The 18,360-nt window shown below is 31.0% G+C and overlaps 1 protein-coding gene across 1 annotated transcript in view; it reads right to left on the bottom strand.

Annotated features, from left to right (window-relative positions):
- superdeath (Suppressor of ER stress-induced death) overlaps positions 1 to 10,149 on the bottom strand; it is a 24,403-nt gene extending 14,254 nt beyond the window's left edge. Inside the window, exons 1-10 of the mRNA XM_014434079.3 lie at positions 9,548 to 10,149; positions 7,979 to 8,137; positions 6,125 to 6,269; positions 5,851 to 5,999; positions 4,750 to 4,933; positions 4,513 to 4,669; positions 4,350 to 4,431; positions 2,186 to 2,369; positions 579 to 771; positions 420 to 503 (exon numbers count right to left, since the gene is read on the bottom strand). Of these exons, the coding sequence (XP_014289565.1) occupies positions 420 to 503; positions 579 to 771; positions 2,186 to 2,369; positions 4,350 to 4,431; positions 4,513 to 4,669; positions 4,750 to 4,933; positions 5,851 to 5,999; positions 6,125 to 6,269; positions 7,979 to 8,137; positions 9,548 to 10,137 (1,927 nt within the window). The 5' untranslated portion in view covers positions 10,138 to 10,149. The remainder of the gene's footprint in view (positions 1 to 419; positions 504 to 578; positions 772 to 2,185; positions 2,370 to 4,349; positions 4,432 to 4,512; positions 4,670 to 4,749; positions 4,934 to 5,850; positions 6,000 to 6,124; positions 6,270 to 7,978; positions 8,138 to 9,547) is intronic.
- Positions 10,150 to 18,360: the final 8,211 nt, after the last annotated feature.

Raw genomic sequence — 18,360 nt, 5'->3', positions numbered from 1 at the left:
AAAAATAAATAAAAACACATAAAAATCGAAGAGGAGTTATAATTTATAAAGAAGGCGATGTGCTTTTAAAAATTCAAACACTCGTGCAATTTTAGCTTCCTCATCTGGGAGGGTTTTGGATATATTTGGGGTCAGTCCTATCCTGTTTATTGTTGGCAAATAGTGAGTACACTCTTCGAAAATATGTCTAATCGTAAGAATGTGAGGAAGAATTTATAATTGAAGATGTCCTTGAGAATGGCTGAAATGGCCGAAACGTTGGACTGTTGAAATAAAAAGTGTTGAGACTAATAAGGATACAAATTTTGATTTATTTAATAAAGAATTAATAATTATCAGTCAGAGCTGGATTTGAACCTGGGTCCTTGAATCATTTATTATTTTAAAAAAATGACTAAGATACATTAACTATAACTTACCTATTTGGAGATATTTCTTTGGGTCCATAAGTTGTTTTGTAAGCAATTCCCAATTTTGTGGGTCATAATTCACTCTATAAAAACCTGAAAGAAAAACAGACATAATACAATTTTAAAATGCTCAGCAAAAAATCATTAAATTTATAGAAAAATGCTAACCAGTTTGTTTAATGTTGAATACTACCCAATGATTAGGTTGAGCATTGAGGTGATCAATCTGTAGGCTCTCTTTGGGTTTGATCCAATGTTTAGGTTTTGTTGTTTCAAAATCTGGTTCGACCTGGCTCGTGTAACTCAAAGGTACCCACCATTGGTTTTCACCTTTAGAGCTGTTTAAGTATCTGAATCTTTGCTGTGGAATAAGCATATACAATAATTATCAATATTGAGTATGTACTTGATAAGATCTTTTTAAAAATGTCTGATAAAAACAATTAATACACTGACTGCTGATATCAAAGCATTTTCAACATTTCTTTCTGCTTCAGTGACGCTGACATCAAAGCATGTTAGACAATTTACTTATGTGTTTGGATAAAGCCTAGGATATTCCAACCTCAAGATAGTAGCTTCTTATTTGATACTAGCATCTGGAAGACTTTTTAGAAACCTCAGGCGCTATCAGCCAATAGCAAGCAGCATTTTATAATTTGTCTTCCATTTTATTCATAGTAAGTTGATAATTGATTGTTGCATACATATTGTAATAATTTATTCCGTCCTCTGATGTATCATAGTGTATCTGTTATGGTTGTTAGTATATTGTTATTTATGCCACAGAGGTATAAATAATACCATTATTGTGTACATACGCCGGCTCAGGTGCGTAATCTCTCTTGTCAGTATTAGCGACTAGCATTCTGGCCAATCCTAATGTTCTGATTCTCACATCACGGCAAGCAGACATTTTACAATCTTCCTCTATGAGGAAAACAATTACCCACAGGGGGCCCACCACCCATAGTGATATAAAGACCTTTTTATTTTATGTCGCTAATGACAAGATCAATATTTTTTAATTTTAATTTTAAGCAGAATTTTAATTTTGTATTTGTCAGAAGAATTATTAAGTTCATTTTTTCTTTTATGTATACATATATATTTCCCCCCCTTTCTTTTCAAAGGCTTAATTTTATTATGTTAAAATATTCAAAATACAATAAAACAAAATTCAACAATACATTTCTTTTATTAGAATTACCATTTACGGTTGGATTAGCAAAGGTTTCTTTTGTTCTTTTTATTTAGTCAATGTTTTCTTTTTAAAATGTTTGTTTTTTATTCCAATAAAAAAATTAAATAAATTCATTATTATTATCTTATTTCCTAAAAATTTTTGTTATGTTTTTCAATTTTTCCAGTGAACAAAGAAAGGTTTATAATAATGCACTATTATTTTCTTTCATTCAAATCTATTCTTTCTGGAATAACCAATTTGTCAAAAACATACAACATTTTATTACTTACATAAAAAATTAGATCTGGTAGATTTGTGTTTTGAGGGGGGTTATTTGGGATTGCTAAGACTTTATAATTATTATTTTTACATTCACTTCATATTTCCTTTATTTTTTCTACAATTTATGTATGGCTACGTTATGTAAATGTCAGTTAACCAATATGTTTCTTACGAGACATTATGATCTTGAGAGTGAGGAGCCTGTATGTAAAATCAATGCTCACACACAGGGTTATTGTAAGAGAGAAGTAAATAACAAAAAAAATTAATTAGTATTGGAAAACACTATATTAATTTGATTATGAACCTGTGTTATGAAAGCAGAACCATCTTGATAATTCCTGGTCACGGTGACGAGCGGAAATCCAGTCTGCAACGTCCAAGTATCCATAATTTCCTTAACGGTGACCTCTTGAGCTAGAACTCCTTCTTTATGACCTTCTTCTGTCAAAGCGGACCACAAGTCATCCTGTGTTGCACACTGATAGGCCCTAATGGGAACAATAATTTTATAATAACAATAAACTACCTAACAATGGTTTAAACGATTAAAATTAGAATAAACAGAAAAAGTATTGATTAGAGTAAATTATTATTCTAATTTAAAAAAAAAGAAAAAGATATACTGAATGTATATAACATGGACCAATGGTTCTCAACTCGTAGAAGCCTGTGAACTACTAGGCCAGAAATAGAATACTGTGCGGACAACTAAGGCAGTATCCCCCGAAACATTTTTAAAAATTAGAGAGCTTAACACTTCGCCAATAATGTCATATTATCGTCAAGCCGTAGTGCCTAAGGAGATACACTATCATCAAGGGAGGTCATTTTTCTAGCTTGTGTTCAGAGAGGTAGGTCGAGCTCTAGTACCTCCCTTTTACCTTGGATTATCTTGAACCTTGTTTAGTACTGTCCTAGCTTCCACCAGCTATTATCATTCTGGGTTCTGCCCTCTTTAAGGATTTTATACTCCTTTCAATTTTTTCTATTATCGAATTAATGTTTTTGAAGAATACAAATTAATATACTTATGCATTATTTTATATTACATACTTCCAATAAAGTTTTTTACTTTGTATTTTCTTTCCTAGAAAGTAGTTTGTATTAATTTGTTAATATGATGTGAAAAAACTTCCATTTACAATAAAATGCTATTCTGTTTTTAATACGATGTTTCAGGGTTACTCCATATTCATATACTTGTACAATTGCAACAATTAATTTAGTATTATCAAGAATTTTTCTATATATTTTTTATATGTTCAAAAGGTTTTATTTTATTTTTAAAAATTATTTTTTTTTTTTAAATTATTTCACATTGTCTAAATGTTTTGTAGGAAATGTGGTGATATACAATGACTTTCCAGTGTCTTTATTCGGTAATGCAGTTAAAAAAACCCCAAAACATTCATATATCAAGATGATTGCACACATAGATTCAGTGGTACACATGGGTGATGACAGTCATTCAATGATAGTCGTTATGGTTAAAAAATAGGTATATAAACTTTATTTGGCTAAACAATCCGTTTTATACATCATAAAATGCTTATTTAAATTAAAAGAAAAGAAAAAAAAAAAGTGCTTTTAAGTGATACTATCAGGGAGCCCCCCTGCAATCAAAGTGTTAAATATATCTCTTTTGATTTATTATTTTAAGCCATCTTCAAATTACATAAGAACCATGCCCCTGACCAAAATATAGAATGAAAAAATAGAAATGGTTATTATTTATAAATTAAGATAGTATTGATAAGTGATTATTAAAGCCAGGGGGAGGGGATAGTACGGCTCGCGTCCCTATCATTTATACATGTGGCCCCCCCCCCCCCCCCAATGGCCCATTGAATATGATAACTATTGCTCTGCAGTAAATAGCAGCCCATGTTGGTATACATGGCAATCAACAAGCTTACAGATTAGATAAGCTTCATTGTGCAGAGAACCAACCTGTTCGACCACTTTCTTAGAGAACAGAAAAATCTATTATAATTTCTCATTATAAGGATAGGAGAAGTGCTAGACACAGAGTTTAAGAGGAAGGTAAGAAGTGGAAGAGCCCCAACTGAACAAGTATGAACGAATCCATGGCAATCTTAGTAGAGCTGAGGGGTGGCTTCTTTCCACTTAGTAATGGAACATGACCTGATCCAAAAACACTACCATCGAATAGGCATTGCAGACTGACCGACATGTCCTCTATGCAGCATGGGTGACATGGATGGAGACCATGTTTTAACGTGTATTGGCCTAAGACCATTCTACAAGATTTAAACCTACTCAAGGCAAAAGTAAACTTTTATTGGGCTGCAAGAGAGAAAATGGTTTAGCAGTATATTTCCTGTGACATAGGAAAACAAAATAAAGCTATAAGATACTGTTTAAAGTTAAAATAAAATAATGAATAATCCTTTCAATAAAACATAAATAAATAAAAATTAAACAATAAAAAAAAAATCGTTACTTACCTACTTTTTAAGTAATTCGTCAAGCCTTGTTTAAAGACCCTTGTAGTTAAGAAGTGGTCCATCATTCTTATTATAGCCGCCCCTACATGAAACATTAGTTAACAATATCTAAATTATCTTGAATGTTTCACAATAACTTAAAGAAGCCACTTTTCAATATTACCTTTTCCATAAGAGATAGAATCAAAGATCTCATCTATTTCTTCAGGATGTGCAACTGGAGCAGAAACTGGGTGCGAAGAAGCATATGCATCAAGTTTTAAAACTCCTTGCATGTCTTGAACAACAAATTGATCGGATGTTCTCCATGTTGGTTCCACCTACAGAAATTATTCATTATATGACAGAGTTTGTGTTTATTATTAATTATAATAAAATTATCTATAAAAATGATATTTACAACATCCACTCCAAGACATTCAATGTAAGTAGCAAAACCTTCATTTAACCAGAGGTCTGACCACCATGAGGGTGTCACCAGATTCCCAAACCATTGATGAGCCAATTCATGAGCGACGACTGTCCCAACATGTTCCTTATGCCGATTTTGGGACACTCCCTGTTGGTATAACATAGTGCTTTCTCTAAAATAATATTTATAACGGTGAGTTAATAGATGACCGTTGATCTATATAATGAGGATAAGATGGTTTGGGGGCGAGGTCAGTGAAAAACACTGTATAAGTAAAGCATTAGCACTAATTAAATAAGTATTAAACTTATTTATTAGTGCTAATGTTTGGCAAGAATTTCAAGCCTTGATCAGGGAAAGAACAAAAAACAAGATAACAACCAATGAATAAAAGGATATACAGAATGATTGGAAAATAACTAACATTATGGATACATAAATAATGCTAAAATAAATGAATAGTTCAAGTATTATAAGAAGATAAAGGTTGTATAAAGGATGTATTACTCTTCCTATCCAACCTTTATCGTCTCATAATGCTTAAAGTTATTGTTGGGAGCACTATGCCACCATGGTAAGGCACGATGCTATAAACTCCAAGGACCTGAGTTCGAATCCAGCTGGGCAGAAAATTGTTTTCTGTTACACTGTAGCCGTGAGTCAATGTCTGTACGTTTTGGGGTCCACCCCTCCTCTTAATTTGGGTACCCTTAGTTGGGTAAAAAATTTGGTGGTCGACAGTGATTCTGACCAAAACGTTGATCTAGTAAATGTACTTCCTTACAAAGTACTGAACCCCTCACCCTTCCTGGGTTGTAGTGGTACAGATATTAATTTAATTTTTTTAATGTTAGTTATTTTGTAATCATTCTGTATATCCTTTTATTTATTTGTTTTTTGTTCTTAGCCCTGATGAAGGCTTGAAATTCTAGCCGAAATGTTGGCACTAATAAATAAGTGTTATACTTATTTGTGTTCTTCAGAGATCACACACCCCAACCATCTCCTCCTAATAATATTAATATTTAAAATCAGAAATGATTAAATGTATTGAAGACAAGAATTAGAAAACGAAATAAAAAATATTACCTATATGTAATAAGGCCCCAATTTTCCATAGCACCTGCACCGAAATCGGGAAGAGCTACCATATCAACTTTTGGAAGTGGAAAAGCAATTTGGAAATAACTCTCAAAATGCCTTAAAATCCTTGGGCCTATTTCAAGAGCGTATCTTGCCTGAAAATCAAGAGTCGAATTAGCTTTCTTAAATAAAATAGAAAAAAAGTAAAAACATGAGAATTGTAAAATGTAATCATCTAATAAAATGATAAATTTTAAGACAAATTAATTCAAAAACTTACCTGATTGAGAGAATCACTTCTTGCCCAAACTGAGAACGTTCCTTCTGAAAGATGTTCAAAATCAGAAACAACAAACGCAATGAGGTATGTTGACATTGGTACCGATTCAGCAAAAATATCCCAAACATAACCAGGCATGTCTACTCTGTAAGTAAAAATTTCACATTAAGATTTTAGTTGCTAAAAAACATAGTAACTTTTTATTAATTTACAATAAACACTATACCATAGTGATAGGGAAAGGGATGTAATAAAAAAATAAAAATCGGTCTCTGATGACACTTGAAATAATGCTGGTCATTTGAGAATTTCAAAACAGAAAAAAAATTAATAAATAATTAAAAATTATAAATAAAAATGATATGGTCAAAACAGAATAAAAAATAGTTAACCTATTTATTTCCTGACTTTTTTCGCCAATTTACAGGGATTTCATCAGGTCAAAAAAGATACAAAACTACTAAAAATATGTTGACAATGTAAGATAATAAGATGAAAATAAAGTAAATTAAGGTGTGGTTAAAAAATATGTAAATATAAGTGACAAATTATATAAAAACAAACAAAAAGAAATAAAAAGAAGAACAACAATATTATTTATAAAAAAGAAATAACATGCAGAAGATAGTAAATTTTTTTTTATAACATTATAATCATATATACTTATTGTTGAACATCTTATGTTTATTTCTTAAAACCCCAACAGGGATTGATGAAATCCATGTAAGGTAGGCAAATAAATAGTTGAAAACTATTTTTGTTCCGTTTTTATCGCACCCCTGACCATCTCCTTCAAATAGTTGTGCAAGGATGTTATTTGGTCAGAATCATGCTCAACCACCAGATTTTTACCCAATTAAGGGTATCCAATTTATGAGGCTGGGTGGACCCGAGGAGGGCTCCTGAACCCACAGAGTTGACTCATGTCTAAACACTCCACCAAACATGGGCTTAAAACTACACATAAATTTCTCAGAATAAGTTTCTTCCAAATTTAAAAATAATTATAACTTCTGAAAACTAGTTGTTTTGAAAAATAAAGAAATGCAACCATTGTATAATTAATCAACAGTAATAGGTATAGCTAAACAAATTTCGGGAAGATGTAACAATAATCAAAGTAGTGAACAAACAAACAAGTAGTGAAAAAATGCAAGAATCACCGAAAAAGCCAACAGAAAAAAAATTAGTCTTTTTACCTCGATAGGAGGTGAACCAGTTTATTTGAACATCTACAAACTTTCACTGACTGACATGAATGTTTCTGGCAGATGGGTAACATTAATAGTTAGGTATCAGGAAAGATTTCTATTGCGAAAATTAACTATTGCGATCTGGCAAAACATCTTAATCATTTGTCAGGTTAATCCATAACATCAACAACAACAATACTGAACCAAACAATGTATGTTTGTGTTATTACATAAAAAAAGTTATTTCCTACATTCAAAGAATAAAATCATAATAGAATACTGGCAAACATTTGGAAAACAATAAATGAAATTGTTTCTGATTTTAAAAACAAAAGGTTAAAAATAAAAAAGAAAGAAACAACTCAAACACACAGATTACTAATTATTTACAGCTGAATGAATGATCACAAGTAAAACATTAAAATAAAGCCCTATCAACAATCATTAACAAAAGATATGAATATTTTTCATATTAATTATGCGGACATAAAATGAATTATAAAATTCTGAGCTAAAATACAAAAATTAAATGTTTTATTAGATTGCACATTTACTTATATTTTGGTAAAACAGTTGTAATTTAAATTTTAATAAATATAAAAAAATTCAAATATATTTAGCTGAAAAATATTTCTGGAATTGAAACTATTGAAACTCTTACATCGGCAAAGACTGCCCATTTCTAGGCATATTGGAAATCGCAGTCATATTTTCCATTCTGCCAATTCTCATGGTGAATTTAGCTTTCAGTGCAGGCTCGTCGAAGCAAGGGAAAGCTCGGCGGGCGTCAGTTGGCTGGAACTGTGTAGCTGCAAGCCATCTAAAAACAAAAACACAATTTAAGAATTGATTGTCCCGAATAATGAACAACTAGTTCTTTATAAAATGCATCATTATTTCAAATTTGTACTATTAATATAGTTGGAATGTACTTTACTTGAACTTTCATGACATAAAGAAAACTAAAAAAAAAAAAATTAAAAATGGGATTAGGAAACTTAAATTATTCAATATAATATCATGACAGCTATATTGCAGCTTTATTATTCACCTCAAAATCTTTCAGTTATTTTTATTATAATTTTTCTATTAATTATTATTTTATTTTTATTTTGTACTATATTTTCATCTTAGTTGTTGTTAATTAAATTATTAATTGTATCATTCGAGATCAATCCATATTGTACTTATCTAGCTTAAAAAGTCTAATGCCTCCATAATGCCCTAATATTCAAACTTTTAATAATTACATTTCACTTATATCTATCATTTGAATGTGTTACTTTGACATCAACAGATAAATGCTGTCATCTGGTCGAACCATATTGAACCTAATTTTTTAAATGAATAAAAGAAAAAAAAAATTTTCCCCCTTTTTAGAATTAAAACTGTTCTTATGTCTCAATACTTAAAATATTTCTGAAGGTACATTTTGGCAAATCGTCTAAACTATTGAAAATGATCTTATTTATTATTTATTAAAATAATAATTGTCACAAATTATAATAGCCAACAACATTTCAATTTATTTCCTCATTTCATATTGAATTTTCAAATTAATTAACTTATTGATTTATAATACCTATTTGATGTATGAACATTAAAATTTTGAAAATAATGAATAAACTGAATAAGTTTGATAGTATGTCTCTGAATAATTATCAACTTAAATATTTTTATTAATTTCTTTATTTTATTACTTTTTTAATATGAAGATTCATTTACTCTGTATAGACATAAAAAGATTGTAATAATTGAGAAATTCTTTTTCAAAAAATAATAAATCCATTTCTGAAAAGTAAAAGTTTTATATATATAAACTATATAGGAATAACCAGTGGTTACATTATGTGCTGCTGTTGTAATGATGCGCACTGTAAAATATTTGTTTACTGGGTTTTAATATTTGACAATTTGTTTTTATCTAATATATAATAATATTCTAATTTATTGAGATTTAGCATTCTCAAATACTCTAGAAAGTAAAGGTTGTCCTATAAGTTACCAACTAATTATACCCTCAGTTAGAAGATTGAGATTTATTTTATAGATCTAAAAATCAACCCAGACTGGATTCAAACTTATACCACTTCTGACAGGAGAAAGTTAAGGTGTTGCCTTAACATGCTCTCCCATGGTCTCGTGTGTATAGTAATATAAATACACATCACTACAACACAGAAGCAGACATTATTATACATTAACATTTTTACAAACAAACATGCAATACCTTGTTGTATTTCCGACTGAATAAGAACTTTGGTAGATTCCTTTCAAGGCGTCACTCATGACTCCTTTGAACTTTATGCTCAGCTTGTATTGTCCAACTTCCAGCTTCTCATAAGAATGGACAACGTAGAACTCTCGATCGGCATCGAGATTGGCATAGCTTATGGACACTGGTCTTTCGTTAGAGTCCGAAACAACATCGGACACTATTCGGGAGAGGTTGGTATCGGAGACGTCAAGCTCTGCCGAATGGAGGGTGATGTTGTAAGTGGGTATGGTGACGTTGACGAGGATGTGAACTGAACCGATGAAGGTGAAATTCCCTTCTCTGAGGAAGGGAATGATGGCGACTTCGTATGCGTCAGGGACAACAGAAGATGGGAGACGAACGTAGACCGAAGACTTAGTGCGGGCAGAAGAGTAGGGCTTGGAAGGAGGTCTGCAAGGACACGGAGCGAAGTAGTAAGTGGCCGCTACCATCCCGAAGAGCAGGAGGGCCAGGACAGTCCCGAGGGCCAGGGCGCAGCACCTCGAGACGTGGAACCCGCCGGCCTTCGTGAGTCCTCCGTCCATGTCGGCTCCCTTCGGCATCTAGCTCTCTCTCGAACTGCAACAGAAAATATAACTATCATAAGTAATTCGAAGGGCTGGTTCACATCTAATAGGTTGTTAACTTAATTTTAAGCAGCTAATGTATAACGATTTGTAATTTAAACTTAACTAGCAAGTAAACCAGTAGAATAGAATCTTGCTTATTTTGAGGTCAAGATGGTGGGCGGAGATTATCACTTGAAACGTTTGGACACACAATTGAACTATATGCAGAAGCGGTCGGGTTCATGAGTTAGTGTATTTTTGATCTGAACAGCTTAGCTACTTAAATACCAATAGACAAATACTAAAAATTAAGCCACAGGTAAAATTTAGTTATCTACTTTACAACTTAATAGGTATAAACAAGCCATAAGGGATACATATATCAAATATATAATGGTAATGAGGAGAAGATAGTCGGGGGGGGGGGAGTGATATTAGAAATCAGTATAATTAAAACAAATCGATATGCGCTCTTAAAATCGATAGCATTTTACATTTTGCATAACCCAAAACATGTAGAGGAACTGGAAATATGTTAGAAATCAGAAAATTTAAAATTAATCGATCAGCAATCTTAAAATTGATAACATTTTCGTATTCTACGTCTTAAAAAACATATGAGAGGACTCTAATATATTGAGTCATAATATATTTCAATCTAAAATTGAAATAAATCCATACGCGATCTTAAAATCGATAACATTTTCGTTTTCTGCGTCTTAAAAAACATGATCTTAAAATCGTGTATCTACAAAGAATTAAAAGTTGTAGATATTGGTTATTTGAATTAATATTTATTCCCAATATTATAAATAATAATATTATAAAACATGATGTTTACTGTTTTTACTTTTTTTTTTAATAAAAATCTTTTTCCATTATATCAGAAATAATTATTTATTTTTATTGGAAGAATACAGTTGGCCGTATGAAGTAGATTGTTGTAAGATAATCCGGGTGGCGGTCAATAAACGTACCAAAATAGTAAAAGAAAACTATTTATTGTTAACACTGAGTCAGTTGTCACATTTGTTTCAATCAAGGCAGCCCTGACGAAACCCTGCAAAGTGGGGCGAAACCTTGGTTAACAATAAATAGTTATTTTTCCTTCTTTAATTTTAAATAGTTATACTTTTCCCTCCAAAAATTACTAACCAACTACTCGATTCATATATTAACCGTGTTACTCCAATCCCTCCTGTCCTCAACTCTTCTCAACCCACTCCACCACTTTTTCAGTACAGGTCGCTTCCGTATATCCCCATTATTTCTGATAAAATTCAAAAATCTTTAAGATCCACTATTCCCACCCTACGTCTTGGCTTGAAGTCCCACAACAAAATTTCCTATATTTTTTTCCAAATTGAAAGACCCTATTCCTTTCTTACACCGTTCCAATGTGGTTTACCGGATACCCTGTTCAACCCCATGTTGCAATTCCTTCTATATCGGCGAAACTAAAAACCAACTTAAGAACCGCATTTCCCAGCACAAAACTTCCATCAACTCCTGTAATCCACTTGCATCTAAATTATCAGAACACGCATTAAACCTGAATCATACTTTTAATTTCGACAATCCTTCCATTCTTGCCACTGTCCTCAACCACACCAAACGTCTCATCTCAGAGTCCATTTACATAAATTTGACTGAGAATTCCGTCAATCATAAAGTTGATAAAGACTGCATCTCCCTTACCTATCGACACAATTTGAACATAATAAAATCCTCATAATACTTCTTTTCACTTTTTTCTGCATTTCAGAAGCCCACTTTCTTGTCATATCTTTTATTCTTGTTTCTCTAAATTTTAACCTTTTATTTAATTATTTTTATATTTACTATCCTTCCTGTTTCATTTATATTCATGTATCTTATCTTTTAATTTATATTCGTGTGTTACCTTCTTAAGTGTACTTATATTAATTACTTTATAATTAATGTTCTATTATAATTTACACTTCTCTGTATCCCCACTCATTTGGTATATTGTCTTTCTTAATCACTTACACATATTGTATCCCATAATTTTATACTTTATTTTTCCTTTGTTTTTTTATCTATGAATGTTTTTTTGTTTTTTTTTAAATTTTGTAAATATCTTTTCTCCCCCTCTATTATGTATATTACCATTTATTGTTTACCTAATTTAAATCTTTTTTTTTTTTACAATGTTTTCTTTAAAATTATTTTCGTTATTGTGGTGTGCTAACTGCCATTCCCACTCCTTTCAATACAAACGGCTCACTTGGTCTTTGACTCCCGTTAAAACAGGTATGAATTCTGTCACATCATTTGATTTTATTCTTTTCTTTTTTCATCACTTAATTTGTACTTTCTTTAATATTTATTCTCTTATTTTATCTCTTATCTGTCTGTTACTATTGCCCTTCTCATTTACTATTTACAACTTTTAATTTTTCTTATTATAGCTTACTTTTCATTTTATACCCCTGTTATTTTCCACTTATGTTTTTTCTTTTTTCCTTTTTGTAACTATGTCAAGTGTTTGTATCTTTTTTAGCCCTGACGAAGCCCTACAACGTGGGGCGAAACGTTGGCTCAATAAAAATAGTATAATTATTTACTATTTGAGTTTTTTTTTTACCGCACCCGGACCATATTCCATTCATCTATACACACGGTCAATCAATAATCTTCTACTTTATATTTTAATGTTTTTCTTAAAAGAAATTATTATTTTATTAATTGTTCCAAGAAAACATTAATTGAAAAATTGACTAAGTTAATTAACTCCTAACTTTTTAGAACAGTAAATATATTTGGTAAACAGATAAAGCACAAATTTCTCGAGAATGATGGATTCTTTCAAATTATTGGCAATATCATTTACTATAACTTCTATTCTCTTTTCATTTGCGATTAAATAAACAGTTTTACAGATAATTACACTAATGTGCGAGATTCCAATTAACTTCAACGTAATGTTGCCTTCAAGGGGCGTGGCCTAATCTCCACCCCTTAGCGTCATTTTGGCTTAGGAGAAAAGAATTATAGCACTCCCCCCCATGCTGAATTACGTTTGATTAATCGAAAAAAAAGGATCGAAAGATTGACCGAAATCAGACATAGCATAGAGGAATCTGAAAACAAAGCAATCTTGAAAGATGTCACGGATCCAGTTTTTCTTTGCACGCAAGCTTATGTACGGTCGGAATAGTAAAGCTATATTCAAATAAGTTTTTTTTTTCATTTATTTTATTTATTTATTTATATATATATTTTTTTATTCATGTATTTATTTTATTATGTATTTTAGTATGTATGAGATCATTCATCACTATTATCTATTGCCCACAACTGTGTGGCAGATTGTAATATCTGTCAATAAATAAAGTTATCTAGTGAAATGAAAAACAAAAAAAATAATTTAGATTTGGTATGGATGCGGGCGATTTTCCGGTCTAGAGTGGAATTACTCAATTTAAGCGCGAAACCATAGAGACAACTGCCCTCTACGTAACTCCCAAGAAAAGGAAGATACCATATAACCTGCCAAAAGTATAGTGAAATCATAATAAAATATTTTGGGCAGCGGGCCTGATCTTCAATTTATCAGTTTATTAAAAGGCTCTAATTGGAGAGCTCTTAGTAACTATTTACGATGGGCTACACTGGAAAGAGCTCAATTGGTTAATAATCAAGAGATATAGTTGACCGTGAATGACTTAGATGAGAAGATGGTTGGGGAGTGCGGTTAAAATAAAACAAAGAAGTTGAAGTAACTTATTTAATCATGCCAACGTTTCGGCTAGAATTTGTAGCCTTCATCAGGGCTAAGAACAGAACAAGATAACAACCAATGAATACAGAAAATATAAAAAGAATTACATAAAGTAAATAATTGTACAGAATAGAATTGATAAAATAAAGCGATGTAAGGTACCTGTATGTATTACCCATGCATACATTTTATTTTCCACTTCTTTCATCATTTTATTTTATTAATTTCATTCTGTACAATTATTTACTTTATGTCATTATTGTTTTATTTTACTTTGTTCTGTTCTTAGCCCTGATGAAGGCTAAAAATTATGGCCAAAACGTTAATATTTGATGAATTAATGCCATACAACATTTTGTTACAATTGCATTGTTTTTATTAATCATAAATACTATATTGTTATTTTAAATTATTGACTAGTTAAAATTACTGTTTTTAATGTATATAACGTCTTTTTTTTTCTTTAGTTTTGTTATTTATGTTTTTAGTTAAAATTCGACACAGAAGGATGTTTTAACTGTTGTATGGAACCATTTTTTGAATAAACACATTTTTACTTTAAAAATCGAAAAAAGAAAGATCGATTGATCGAAAGAGTAATCAAAGGCAAAGAAGAATCGAGTAAAATGCTACCAGAAGCAATTTTCGAAACGTGATCAGCCAGACGACAACTGACAACGCCATCGAGGTAGCATTTCCGACTCGCGTCACCATCCGAATAGAATCCAATTTAGAATTGCGGCATATGCATTTTTTTTCCCTCACTCCTTTATCCATGACGAAAATGGTGGAGTGAATCGACTAATAGCGAATGAAGAAAGTGCGCAGGTGCCTCCGCGGGATATTGAATACATGAATAACAGTACTAGGGGACTTTTTTACAATTTCACTGGACACATTGAGGGGGGGGCCACCGCTGTCAAGTCCCGTTGTCGGCCCCCCTCCCGCCGCAATTCTATTATTTAGCCGGCGTAGGATGAATTATCAGTCCTGAGCTTTCCACCTCTGAACACATTTACATCGGACAGCTTTCCAGAAACACTCTGAGAAGAAAAAAGTAGAAGAGAGCTGGAAGAATAGTTTTCCAGAATGTGGAAAGTTCTTTCTTTGTCCTCTTATTCTGGAACAAAATCATAGAAATGGAATGATAATGCCTTTTTAAAGTGTTCTATTAAAGTCACAATACTAATTCTACGAATTAAATTGGAGTCCAAAAGTAAGTCGTGTCCATAACCATAATTTATGTAAATTTTTTTTTTTTAAATAAGTTATAATTTGACTGGATAATAAATGGAGAAGATGGTCTGAGGGAGGAGAGGGGGGGGGGGTGCGGTCAGTAAAAAACACAAATAAACAAGTTTCAGGTCTTCATCAGGGCTATAAAACAAAAAGAGATAACAACCATTATTCAGAGAAACACGAAATTAAAAAAAAAATAATAAATCAACAAATTTGGAATCATACAAAATATTGAATTGAATAATACAAAATAATTGATTAATGACCATGGAATTAGAGAGTAGCCGATTGATAACAATGAAAGATGAAATATAAATGGAGGTAAGAAGATATGTATAAGATAAGATATGTAAGTAGTGTCTAAAAAACTGTTCTGTATATTTCCAAATTTGTTAGTTTATTATTTCTTTTTAATTATATGTTTCTCTGAATGATGGTTGTTACCTTTGTTTTGTAGCCCTAATGAAACTTTTTTCGCAGACATTGGAAGATTTTCCGTTTAGTTTTCTTGTTAAGTCAATAGTGTCGCTTCACAACCAAGACATTACGTGCCAAAGTTCAACACATCAGGCGAAGTGTCAAAGGATTGCCGTTCCATAAATATTGTATTTTAAGATAGGATAAAATTGTCCTGAAGGATATTGACAGGGCTGTCGTGTGGCAGGTACCAGTAGAAGGGTTTCCAAGGGCAGTCGATACTATCACAAGCTCATATCTACACCAGCTCATCCAGTTGTTTTTATTTCAATGATATCTTCAATTCCTAAATCAGTCTATTGATTTTTTTCTTACAAAAAAATATCAAAAGTAATTGACTCAAAAACATGTATTAAATAAGCACTAGAATAAAATAACATTAACAATATTCTCATATTTTATATATAAATAATTGACAGTATAATTCCAAATTATGAAACAGATGGTTAGGGCCGTGGTCAAAAGAGAAAAAATATAGTTAAAAAATATTTATTTTCCGACGTTTCGACCTATTTTGTAGAATTTCATCAGGTCTAAAAAAGATACAAAAACAACTATGAACATTTTGACATAGTAAGATACTAAGATAAAAAAGGGTAAATTAAGGTAGAAGTTAAAATTATGTAAAAATAAGTGAAAAGAAATATACAAATATAATGATAAAAATGAATTAAATGGATACTAAAAAAAAATGTTTAATGTGTTTAAGATAATTTTTTATTTTTTAAAAATTTATTTAATGTAATTTACAACTGTACAAAATAATACAATAAGTAAATATGTTGTATGTTTCATATACACTTGAAAATCTTGGGAAGGAACCACCTATTGCTGGTACTTCAAACATTAATTTAAATTAGAAGGTCCCGTGGCCATCTTTTCAGACGCCTCGGAGGATTATCTGGGGTTGTTAAGGATGAAAGATTAAGAATTAATGGGTTAGGATGGTTAAGGAGTTTGGAACGAAAAGACGCATATCTGTTTTGGGCCAATTCTGCAACGAATGGAATGATAAGGTCTTTGTGAATGAGTTTTTAGATAATCTAATATATAAAAATGAATATTTGTCTGTTCGTATTTAATGCACTGGCATACCGTTTATCCGATTGTGGGGGATGGGGGAGACTTTTTGCTAAATGTTAAGGATTTTGTCGGGAAGGTAATTAAATGAAATTAAGAAGTTTTAGTGCGTCGCTCAAAAATTATACATTCAATATTTTTTAAAAAGAATAATAAATAATATTACTGATTTTATTAAATAATTTTTTATTCATTAAAATTTTAAAAAAGATAATAAGGGTTGAACTAAAGTAGGATAAAATTTATTACTATGCTAAGTATAGTTAGGAGGAATACAAAATAGTGGTTGTTTCAATATGTTAAAACAAAAAATATTTCCAACTCCTTTTTTCAATTATCTGTAGTTGTGAGCCATAATTACAATTATTGTAGTTGCCACAAGGAGTTGCGGTTCGACAACTACAAACTACCGAAAGAAGTTGTATTTTCGGTTGTTTTAGGCAGGGTAAGAATTTATGATAGTGCAAGAGTCCAGTGAAAAAAGTCAGTTATTTCACACACATTTTTTTATTACTTCAATGAAAACTAAGTATAATTACTGGTCGAAATTTATGAGTCTGCCAAATACAGGTAGGGGGAATAAAAGCGGCTCTTTCAAAACCTTAAAAAAAAATTACTTTTTCATTTAGATCTCAATATCTTTGAAACTACTAACAATACTAGAAAACCTAATATAACATAATTTAAAGTAGAGTAAATTTGCTAAAATATGAGCCCTAATAGACTTATTTATGTTTCCGAGATATAGCTTTTCAAAAAGCAACATTTCATAAAAAATGAACTAAAAAATCAGTAGTTAGTGAATTTATTTTGAGAAACCAATACAAACGTACAGAGGCCTATTAACACTCAAAGTAAAGCTAGTTCAAATAAAATATGGTCAGGGTTGCGGTAAAAAAACAAAAAACAAATAGTTTATAACTTTTTTAATGTCCGATAAATGTCCTCCTTGAATGATGAAGCCCTGCAAAGTGGGGCAAAACGTCGGACATTAAAATAGTTATAAACTATATGTTCTTTTTTTGACCGCCACCCTGACCATCTTTTATTTAAACTAGATTTACTAATTCTTTTATTTAAATTTTTACGGTTAACTATATATACATATATAAAGCTAGTTTAATGTACTTTACAGTATTTTTTTGACGTTAATCTTCGTAGAAGAAGTAGTTTTCATTATATTTGTTCAAATAAACTGAATTATAGTTGTTCGGACAAAATTTCGTATCCAAAAATCATAAAGACTACTCCCCCATCCAATATAAACCTCATAAACTACTTTATAGTACATTAAACTAGCTTTACTTTGAGTGCTAATAGACATCTGTACGTTAGTTTTCCAATTCACTAACCACTGATTTTTCAGTTAATTTTGTATGAAATGTTACTTTTTAAAAAGCTGTATCTGAGAACCATTGAACGTAAATAGCTCTATTAGGGCTAATATTTCAGAAAATTTACTCTACTTTAAATGATGTTTTCTTAGGTTTTCTAATTTTGTTAGTAGTTTTTAAGATATAGAGTTCCGAATGAAAAATCAATTATTTTTAACGTTTTGAAACAGGCACTATTTTTTATTCCCCCTACCTACTCGGCAGACTCATCAATTTTGATTATTAATTATACATAATTTTCATTAAAGTAATAAAAAATGTGAGTAAAATAACTGACATTAA

Source organism: Halyomorpha halys, unplaced genomic scaffold (assembly GCF_000696795.3).
Source record: "Halyomorpha halys isolate HHAL.00 unplaced genomic scaffold, Hhal_1.1 Scaffold1300.1, whole genome shotgun sequence".
Lineage (NCBI taxonomy): Eukaryota > Metazoa > Arthropoda > Insecta > Hemiptera > Pentatomidae > Halyomorpha > Halyomorpha halys.
This window is presented reverse-complemented; position numbering and strand designations above follow the sequence as displayed.